This window comes from Lolium rigidum, chromosome 3 (assembly GCF_022539505.1).
Source record: "Lolium rigidum isolate FL_2022 chromosome 3, APGP_CSIRO_Lrig_0.1, whole genome shotgun sequence".
NCBI classification, from domain to species: Eukaryota; Viridiplantae; Streptophyta; class Magnoliopsida; order Poales; family Poaceae; genus Lolium; species Lolium rigidum.
In genome coordinates, this window is record NC_061510.1 from 231,276,394 (window position 1) to 231,286,250 (window position 9,857).

At 45.8% G+C, this 9,857-nt stretch overlaps 1 protein-coding gene across 2 annotated transcripts; it reads left to right on the forward strand.

The window, feature by feature from the left end:
* The first annotated feature begins 888 nt into the window (after nucleotides 1–888).
* On the forward strand, nucleotides 889–7,727 carry LOC124703105 (RGS domain-containing serine/threonine-protein kinase A-like). Of its 2 annotated transcripts, XM_047235313.1 has the most exons (13): nucleotides 891–1,659; nucleotides 2,583–3,000; nucleotides 3,133–3,769; nucleotides 3,937–3,977; nucleotides 4,057–4,125; nucleotides 4,379–4,479; nucleotides 5,368–5,446; nucleotides 5,978–6,076; nucleotides 6,140–6,208; nucleotides 6,331–6,380; nucleotides 6,468–6,549; nucleotides 7,042–7,136; nucleotides 7,212–7,727. In XM_047235313.1, the coding sequence occupies exons 1-13, from the start codon at nucleotides 1,358–1,360 to the stop codon at nucleotides 7,348–7,350; spliced, it is 2,181 nt and encodes a 726-aa protein (XP_047091269.1). In that variant the 5' UTR covers nucleotides 891–1,357; the 3' UTR covers nucleotides 7,351–7,727. The 2 variants fall into 2 exon arrangements, 1 of the variants encoding a protein (XP_047091269.1); XR_007002929.1 differs by lacking the exons at nucleotides 7,042–7,136; nucleotides 7,212–7,727 and having other exon boundaries at nucleotides 889–1,659; nucleotides 6,147–6,208; nucleotides 6,468–6,534.
* Nucleotides 7,728–9,857: the final 2,130 nt, after the last annotated feature.

Consider the following 9,857-nt stretch of genomic DNA (forward strand, 5'->3'; position numbering starts at 1 on the left):
TACATTGCAATGAAATTCATTATTCTCCGGCTATGTATGCATCTAAACTAAAATTTGGATGAAAAGAAGTGTTCTTTACCTCTCCGGCATTTCCTCATACACTGTATGTGCGCCGGATGGGTTGCCGGACGGAGGCGCCGGCGGTGGATGGTTCATCGGTGGAGGCGGCGACAGAGGCTGCGCGCGGTGGGTCGCGGCCGTCTTCACTTTCTTCGGCGGCGGGTAACCGGCGCTCGCGCACGGGCATTTGGACGACGACATCTTCCTCCTCGGCGGCGCCCGCGCCTTGCCGAGGGCCTGCGCGGCGGCCAGCTGCGTGGCGCCTGCACCTGTGTGCAGCATCACGCGGGACGGGACGAAGAGAGCTCGGGCAGCGGCGGTTGTGTTGCCGGGACGAAGAGAGCTCGGAACAGCGGCGCGACGGAGGAAGCGGCGACGGCGGGTGGAATGAAGTAGGGGGGGGGGGGGCGGTGGGGTGCCGGAGGGCGCGTCCATCGCCGGAATTGCGCCGACGGCCGAGCGGAGGCGAGGGATTGGGCGGCGAGGCGCGGGGGAAAGTTTCAGCGCGGGTTTCTTCGCGCGTGTGTCGAACGATGCCGCGCGCTATAGCCGGCGCTAAAGTTTAGTGCTTGGAATAGGGCAAACCAGACCGCGTCCAATTTTTTTACAGCAAAACGACAGTTTATATAGCGCGCTGCCTATGTAACGCGACTGTTGTAGATGCTCTAAGGATGAATAATACAAGACCACCAATTAGCAGGAGGAATAGTTTACTCGGGGTTGCCGTTAATGGAAACAAAGATGCCTTTTTTCCAAGGCGATGAGGTGGACATAACAGACAGCTTCTTGCTTGCAAGTTGCAACGTCTGGGCAGGCAGCGCGTGCAGATGGAGACAGAGGCGGCCGGAAGAAGATGATCCATCTATCCGAGCGCAGAATTTCAACTCGGGGAAGATAAAAGAAGGTGTCGATTCTCGAAATAAATAAATGACGATGAACAAGTCCAAAGCCACACACAAAGAAAAAGGCAACACAGATTCCATCCTCATTTGCTCCAGCTCCAAGCAAACAACAAAGACGACATCATAGGCAACAACCTGGAACCACCTACTAGAGCAGATCGAGAAGCCTCGCGAAATCCTTTTTCTTTCCTCAAAATCTGAACCTTTGTTTTAGTATCAGTTCCTGGGCAGACGAGCCAGCCTCCTTGAGGTGAGTTGCGCCAAATTTGGTGCCAAGATTGGCCGGAGACCAAAAAGAGGCGCCATTTGGGTTTGCACGGCTCTCGGAGAAAACGGCGGGCATGTCTTCGCCTACTGCCATTTGATCCGAGGGTGGCCTGGCACCGTCGTCGACGATGGAGGCGGACGAGCTCCTCAAGAAGATACGGCTGCTGGAGGAGGGCCAGGAGGAGCTCAAGCGGGAGATGGGCAGGCTCATCCCGGACCGCCGCGGAGGCGCCGGGCAGTCCTCGGCGTCCCCGCGCCGCCCCTTACCCGCGCTGCAGCAGGCCTCGTCGTCGGCGAGGGGGCGCGCGCTCGCCTTGCTCCCGCAACGGCCGCAGCGCCCCGGGCTCTCCGACAGGCACTGCCACAGGATACTGCAGTCGCTGGGGCAGGCCGTGCACGTCGTTTCCCTCGAGGGGAAGGTCTTGTACTGGTGAGCTTCCTTTCACTCCTCCTGCTTCGTTGGTATGCGCCTGCTCAACGCTCGTCAGCTGTTTGATGATATGCTACAGTTGTGTGTTACAAGGTTGGAGCGTAATCTTGAACGGTTTTGATAGGAATTTAAATTCAGAATTATGGGAATGCTATGTGCATTGTTGGTACATGCCCGAGCCCAAGGGTAGGATGTGCAACCTCATCAATGTTCAGATAGCACAAACATGAATGTCCTTTGCTTATACTTATTCAGTTTTTATTGAGGGTAATAATGCTGTCAATTGCCCATTCTTAAGAAATGCTACAGTTATATAATATGAGCTCCCTAAATAATCAAATATAATCTTCCCAAGTGGAAAAACTGAATTAACTAAATGGATTTAGGAGATATGTCGGTTGCGGCTGAAGCTGATCAAGCTAGTTAGCTTTACTCAGGTGATTAAAAAGAAGCAAGGTTCTCGTAGAGATACTGGAAGTACCATTTCAGTTTTCACCTTGCTGCATAACTACATGTTAGAAATAATATGTTGTGCTGTTTGATGTTACACAATTAAAATAAACAAACTTAACATCTTCAATAAAGTAAACAAAACTGGAAGCATCATGTGTGCCCTTAATTAAGATCTATGGTCTCAAATTAATTGGAATGAAAAGTTCAACACTTGCCACATGTCTGGTGGACCTTTCTTAGTATAATGATGGATAGTTATCAGGTTTGCTTGCATTTTCTTTCAAATATGCTGCGTATCTTGGTATATCTAACTGGTGCAGTGCTCTTGTCTGGTCTTCATCTTGGCTCAGTAAGTAGGAAAATTTCCCTTTGCAATATGCGATTCATGACGCACCCGATGGTCCTGGTCTTTGTTTTATGATATGAAACTGCATCTTTTACTAAATTCTTCCACTTTTGCTGTAACCTAGGAACCGGTTTGCTGAGCATCTGTATGGCTATTGTGCATCAGAAGCAATTGGCCATGATCTCCTTGAGTTAATCTGTGATCCTGGCGACTTCAGTCCAGCACACGAGATCATGCAGAATATATTTATGGGCAAGTGTTGGAGAGGGAAGTTTCCTGTTAAGCATAAGTCAGGAGAGAGGTTTTATGTTGTTGTGAATAACACTCCATTATATGATGATGATGGTAGCTTGGTGGGCCTCACCTGTCTGTCAGGTGATGCACGGATATTGGAGGAAATGGTTAGTCCAGCAGTCTTAGGGAGATCCTATCCAAATTCAGCAATAGGCAACAACAGGCTCAAAAGTGGCTTGCAAAATAAAGGTTCATCTGACTCCCGACAACCTCTCCAATCTGCCATCACATCCAAGATAACAAACTTGGTGAGTCGCATTTCCAACAAAACAGAAGAAATGACTGCCCTGTTCGTTTCAATAGAATGTTTCTCTTCTGGCATTTCTTCTTAATTTATTTCCTAGTGTATCCTTTTCTTGATTTCTAGAATGACAACACAGGCTACAAAGGTTACAAGTAGAGTTCGTTCTCGGATCAGGTCAGGTCAGAATTGCCACGAACAGCATGGTAGCAGTCGTGAGGGTCAGGATTCTGAACATGATGCCAGAGAGGAGCCAACATCAAGTGAAGCAAGCACCCCAGGTGGGGATGTACTGCATGGTACCTTTGTTACCGAAGATAAATCACCTCAGGACTCGAGAAAAACAAACAGTGACGATCCAGGTGAAGGAAAAGTAGGGTTTCAGAAGATCTTTGGTTCAAAGGCAGAGGCATTACTGGGCAAGAAGGGGATCTCATGGCCTTGGAAAGGAAATGAAAATGATGGTGTTTATGGAAAAAATAACATGACTTCACCACGGTTACATGATAATCAAGAGAACGCCCAGAGTCATGAGGGAGTTCCAATTCTAGAGCCTATCATAATTCCGAACAGCAAGGACGCGGAATATGCCCAGGCAGGCAAATACGAGGTCTCAGGTTCCTGGTGGACTTTCAACAATAACAGCACAACTAGTACCATGAGCAGCACTATAAGTAGTAATAGCAGTGCTATCGAGAGACTAGATTATGAAGCTGACTGCCTAGATTATGAGATACTGTGGGAAGACCTAACACTTGGAGAACAAGTAGGTGAAGGTAGTTACTTCTCCATTTGCCCGGATTCTCCTTTTATTTTCTAGATAAAATCTGCAAATTCTCTCTGTCTGCACATCTGGATACTCCCATCTCTAGGTGACATGTACTTCAATATATTTATAGTACATACTGCTCATTTCTGCTATATTGATTTTTGATCCACGCAGGTTCTTGCGGAACAGTGTATCATGCTTTGTGGTATGGATCGGTATGCACACTCTGTTTTTATTGTTAATAAATGTATTAATCTTGAAAGCAGTTATGAATATCTATCCATGCCCCTGTAGGATGTGGCAGTTAAAGTATTCTCCAAGCAGGAATATTCAGAAGGAATGATACATACCTTCAGACAAGAGGTAGGTGTCTATATCTAATTACACTTCTGTTGACTCTCAGTGGAATATTTTGTCAACGACACTGTAGTGTACCTACTATATTACTGAGTCAGATACTTCAGTAATTGGACTCCATGCATTCAGATATTGACCCACATTCACCTAGTTTCTTTTGCTGGCAGTTTTTGTGGACTGTAGCAATTATCAGTACATTGTTAACTTTATAGTTCCATTGTTATGGTCATGATTATATTCGTTTCCCCCAAATATGTAGGTTTCTCTGATGAAAAAGTTACGCCATCCCAATATAATACTTTTCATGGGTGCAGTTGCATCTCAGGAACGACTTTGTATTGTTACAGAATTTCTCCCACGGTAAGATTTATATCTCCTACATGCTTTGTCTATGGTTATTGCCTTCTTCCTTGCTTGGTGCAAAACAAGCACTAGGTCATGAGGCAGTCTATCTATATGATTCTGCCAGTAAAAATGAAACTGAATCTGTGTATTGTGCCAAGTTCGTAACTTTCAATGACACAGTTTAAACTCCGATTAGTACATTTTGGTGAGTTGTCCCAGTAGTAAGTGCCTGGTTCTTGCTGGTTCCACTGTTTCTTAAGAGGGATCTCTGGTTAAAATAGCGGGCTATAGCCGATAGCCGCGATTTTTTTTGAAGCTATGAAAGGCTATAGCCGGGCTATAGCGGGCTATAGCCATATAGCGGATTTGCTAAATAATGAAAAAGTTGAGCATCATATAGTCATATATATATATCAATAATTCACAAATTAATAACATAATAACATCTTCACATAGGAGATACACATAATAGTTCACACATAGTTAAATACATAGTTTTGTCTAAATATTACAACATCATTACGTAGTTTAGGACATAGTTATGCCCATAATTACATAACTAGATCTTGGTGGCTATTTCGCCAAGCAAATGGGCCAGTCGACTGAAATTTTTGGTACAAAATTTTGGGCTCATTGAGCAGGAAGTTAGCGGCTATGAGGCTAAATTAAGGCTAAATAGCCTTAGCCGGGCTATTAGCGGCTATTTCTGTTATAGCCTCTAAAGCCTCTAGCTATAGCCGCATGCCTCGCGAAAGGCTATAGCCGGGCTATAGCTGGCTATTTTAAACAGAGAGAGGGATGGTATTTCGTTGATGCATTCTGTTTCAGAATTTCAAACATTTACCTTCTCGTAAATATTTCTTTCTTGTTTTATATCATACTGTACTGAGTCCTATCCTGCAGAGGGAGCTTGTTTCGCTTACTTCGAAAGACCACTGGAAAGATGGATCCAAGGCGGCGAGTTCACATGGCTATAGACATTGTGAGTACATTTTCATTGAACCGATATTTCTAGGAAATGACAAGCCAGTTAAATTCTGTGGGACTTTTGAGGAATGAACAGAAGAACTGGATAAAACATTCTTCAGTTACAGAAGTCCAGAGATGTGTTGAAGAGATAACTAATTATGTTGGGCAGCTATGTAGAAGAGAAGTTGATGTTTTTTGTTTTATATGACAGCATATCTGTTAGCTTAAGTTTACAAAGAATGGGAAAGTAAAGACAATGCTGTCATATATCTGACATCTAACATGATACCGTGTGCTACACCATTCGTTCTGTTACTATGTCGTACCTGAAGGTTCTTTCACTAAAAGCTAGTCATAATTCATGTGATTATGGTAGGAAACATTGATACTCGGCCAATTTTTGTTTCCATGCTTGTTCTTGTTGGGCCCTCTGAACCCATGGAGATAAAGCTACTTCACATTTTGTTTGACAAGTACGTTTAGTTTTATGGAATATTTTGTCATCATGCAGATCTTAAATACATTATTATCACTATTTTTTCAGGCAAGGGGCATGAATTATCTTCACAATTCTAGCCCCACTGTTGTACATCGTGATCTAAAATCGTCAAACCTGTTGGTTGATAAGAACTGGACTGTGAAGGTAACCACAGAACTTAGTTTTCCCTCATTTATTCTTTCTCTTCTCATTCCTTCGTTCAATTAGGTTGCAGACTTTGGTCTTTCACGCCTCAAACTCGAAACATTTCTAACAACAAAAACTGGGAAAGGAACAGTACGTACAAGCAAACTTTACCTTTTTTACATGTATTCTTCAGACTAAGAAATTTGGCAGAAACTTCACCGTTCTATACAGTTTCTGCTCTAAATCTCTGACAACTTAGCTTTAATATGCAGCCACAGTGGATGGCTCCAGAGGTGCTGCGTAATGAACCTTCAAACGAAAAGTAAGCTCCATGTGGGCATTTTTGAACAGTAGAAATTCCTGCTATCTGCAGATGATTACTCATATCTTCCTTTTCTCTACATGGTAGGTCCGATGTGTACAGCTATGGCGTAGTCCTATGGGAGCTTGCTACTCAAAAGATTCCTTGGGATACTCTTAATACAATGCAGGTACCGTTTTTCTATGTGTTTCGGTTGGTTAGGTGCTCACATGATTTTCAATCATATATTCTGTAGCGACTATGTGACTGTAAAGTTGATAGTCCAGCAGGGTGTGGAAGGTTGCCAGATTCATCTGGGTAAATAATCTACTTAGATACAACAAGCGATGATAATTAAGTTCAATGTTTCTTTACTTCGTAAATCCTCCACCCTCCTCTCGTCCTGCAGCAAGATTAACACCGAGATGCTTGCCGCTGCATGATCTTTCTGTTGACGAATGGCAGAGTAGTATGTCCTTAAAACTGCACGAAGTGTCTCTTTTCCCTTGTAAATCAAGGAAAATTCAGATATGCCTTCTTTGTAGTTTCCAAGAGCCAATTTCCCCTTGCAAAGTAGTACTAGCTTACTGGTGAATGACGAATCTCCTATTAGAAGTGAAATCACCAGCATTTCCCTATTAGTGCATAGGAAGTTCTTCACATTCCGACCGGTATGTTGCAGGTCATCGGAGCCGTGGGTTTCATGGACCACAGATTGGAAATTCCAAGCGACGTAGACCCTCAGTGGGCATCCATGATTGAAAGTTGTTGGGACAGGTACATACTACTTCTACTGTACTATTGACAAACTGACTCCTGCTAAGCACCAACTGATCATCTTTATGTGAACAGTGACCCACAACTCCGCCCTTCGTTCCAAGAACTCCTGGAGAGGCTCCGGGAGCTGCAAAAGCAGACTGCCCTGCAGGTGCAGATGCAGCGGAAGGCGGCTGGGAAAGGTGTTGAAAATATGAGCGTCGAAGATGGCTAGCTTGGTTTGGGTACCAATTTGGATCGATTGTAGCAGCCACTGTGGGGGTGGTTCATTGAGCTCGAGCCGGGGAAGTTCGAGGAAGTCCTCCGTGCTTACCCTCCGGAGATAATATGGCCGGAGTCTCAGTCCAGTTGCCTGACAGATGGTGTGCAGCTTGATGGATTGCGATGTTGAAGCCCTGAAATGCAGTTTAACTTCCAGGAGGAAGGCCACATAACACTCGTGGCATGGCAATCAGTTCGAAGCAATGTAGGAGGAACACTTTGATCAGTTCATCGCCGCTTGTGATGGAGTTTTTGTACATCAAAACTTGTATGCATACGTACTTTCTGGTGTGACTAGTTAGGGAAGCTGAATGGCATTGGAGTTTAAACGATTTAATTCATGTACGGCATGCAATACAATTAAAATTCTAAAAATCATAAAACAGAACCATTGTATTCCGCGGCAATGGCGTGATTTGAGCACTGATGATTTAGCTGAACCTGAAGTGATGGCAACTGGATAAGGGTAGTAAGAGCATCTCTAGCACAGCCCGTAAAAGGCTCAAAATCGAAAAATAACCGTCAGTTTACGGGTTCGGGCTGAAAAATGGCTACGGTCACTAGTGACCGTAGACAAGATAAAACTGAAAATATTTTTCGAAACCCATACTCAATCTGTATTTGTAGGGGTCGACGAAGCGAACCGAACGCAACCCGAATACAATTCCTAGTTTGCGCGCGAGGGAAGTTTCAGCTCCTCACCGCCGCCGCCGATCTGCGCGTCCTCACCTTCCTCTGCGCCGCCGTCGACCGATTTCTCCAGGACGAGTCTCGAATCGACCCAGTCGGTCGCCGTTGCTAGCTCGAAGGCGCCACCACCCTCTCCCGCGGTCGCCGGAGCTTTCGCCGCTCCACCAACCACCCCGGTGACCCCTGCGACCCCCGCAGAGGTAGCAACCACGGTCTCGTCGACGAGCGTGGTGAAGCGGCGGCGCGCGGGAACGCATGTGGTCCCGCAATCCGGTGCCGCGGCGGCCACCGGTGATGTCCCGGCGGTGGCAACGAAGCCGAAGGCATCCCGTGCGAGACCGAAGAATTCGGTGCCTAAAGGACGAAAGTGAAGGCGTCGACGAGCCGTGGCGCCCCACCTCCGTTCCCCTCCCCGCCAACGCCGCCGCCGCCACCGGAAGCCACCGCGAACGTTGCTCGGGACGTGCTCGATGACGGGCCAACAAGGTACACATCAACTCTTCCTCGGTTTTTCATTGCGAGTAGATGTTGAGGCCGCGTACTGTTAGGAACGAGAACACCTCGTACTTGGAGATGTTGGACGAGGTGAACATTAACCCACTCCCTCCGTTCGCCGCTAGGATAGGCGGAGATGAGGACGACGGCGGGGACGAAGGGGAAGAAGGGGACAAAGGGGAAGAAGATGAAGGGGACGAGGGTGTCGTCGAGGTGGAGGCCGATGGAAATTGGAAAAAGAGGCGGGCCAACAACTACATGGAAATTGAAGACGGCACCTTATGCCGAGTTTGGGCCGCTGTGGGGATGGATGCTGTCTCCGACACCGATCAAACAGGGAAGTGCTACAGATCATGATGATGAACACCAAGGACATGAATGAGCCACAACTGGAGTGGTGGAAGGAGGCCTCAGCGGAGATCACGGCAAGACGAAGACTAGCTCGTCAAGAGGCAACTGGTGGTGGCTCGGTGACTCCTGGAAGTGCTGGCGATGATGGTCATGGCGGGCCAACCTCGGTTTGATGCCGGCGGTGAGAGGAGAGTGTGAACTATGAACTGTTTGCTTTGATTGTGTCATTTGATGTCTGCACTATGAACTATGCATCAATTGTTTACATTTGATTGTGTCGTTTGTTTGATCATATGCAAAGTTTTTGATAAACCATATTTTTACGGGTTTGAAACCCGCTGGCGCAGAAGAGAACCCTTAAACCAAAACTGTCAAGCAAAACTGTTTTGCGTCAGCCATTTTACGAACTGAATACACGAGTTCGGTGAACTAAACTCCACTTTTTCAGTTTGAGTTTTTATGGGCTCCGTTAGAGATGCTCTAAGTGTATTAATTCTATTTCAAATACAGGGCGTATTTTGTATTGCAAAGACAAGTTTTCGACCGATTTATGTGACATGAAACTGGTATCAACAAACTTGACCTCATAATTATTTACTTATGCTTGTGGTTTTATATTACACAAATTGTATATTTGATGGGGCAAACCTTGTCTTATATGGTACTCCCTGACCAAGCGCGCCCGGCCGCTCGCTACTCGGCGTCCAACTCTGCATCTCTATCTGACTATCTACATGATGTAGTACAATAACACCGTAATGTTGATCAATTTATTCTGCATAATCTTGTGGGCATCCAAAAGGTTGTAGCAATGCTGATATAACCATGTGATGTAATCTTCCGGTTCCACGTATCATGCATCTATATTATATATACAAGATACTTCATTTATCCAGGCCAACAGAAAGGGTGCGATCATTTTGT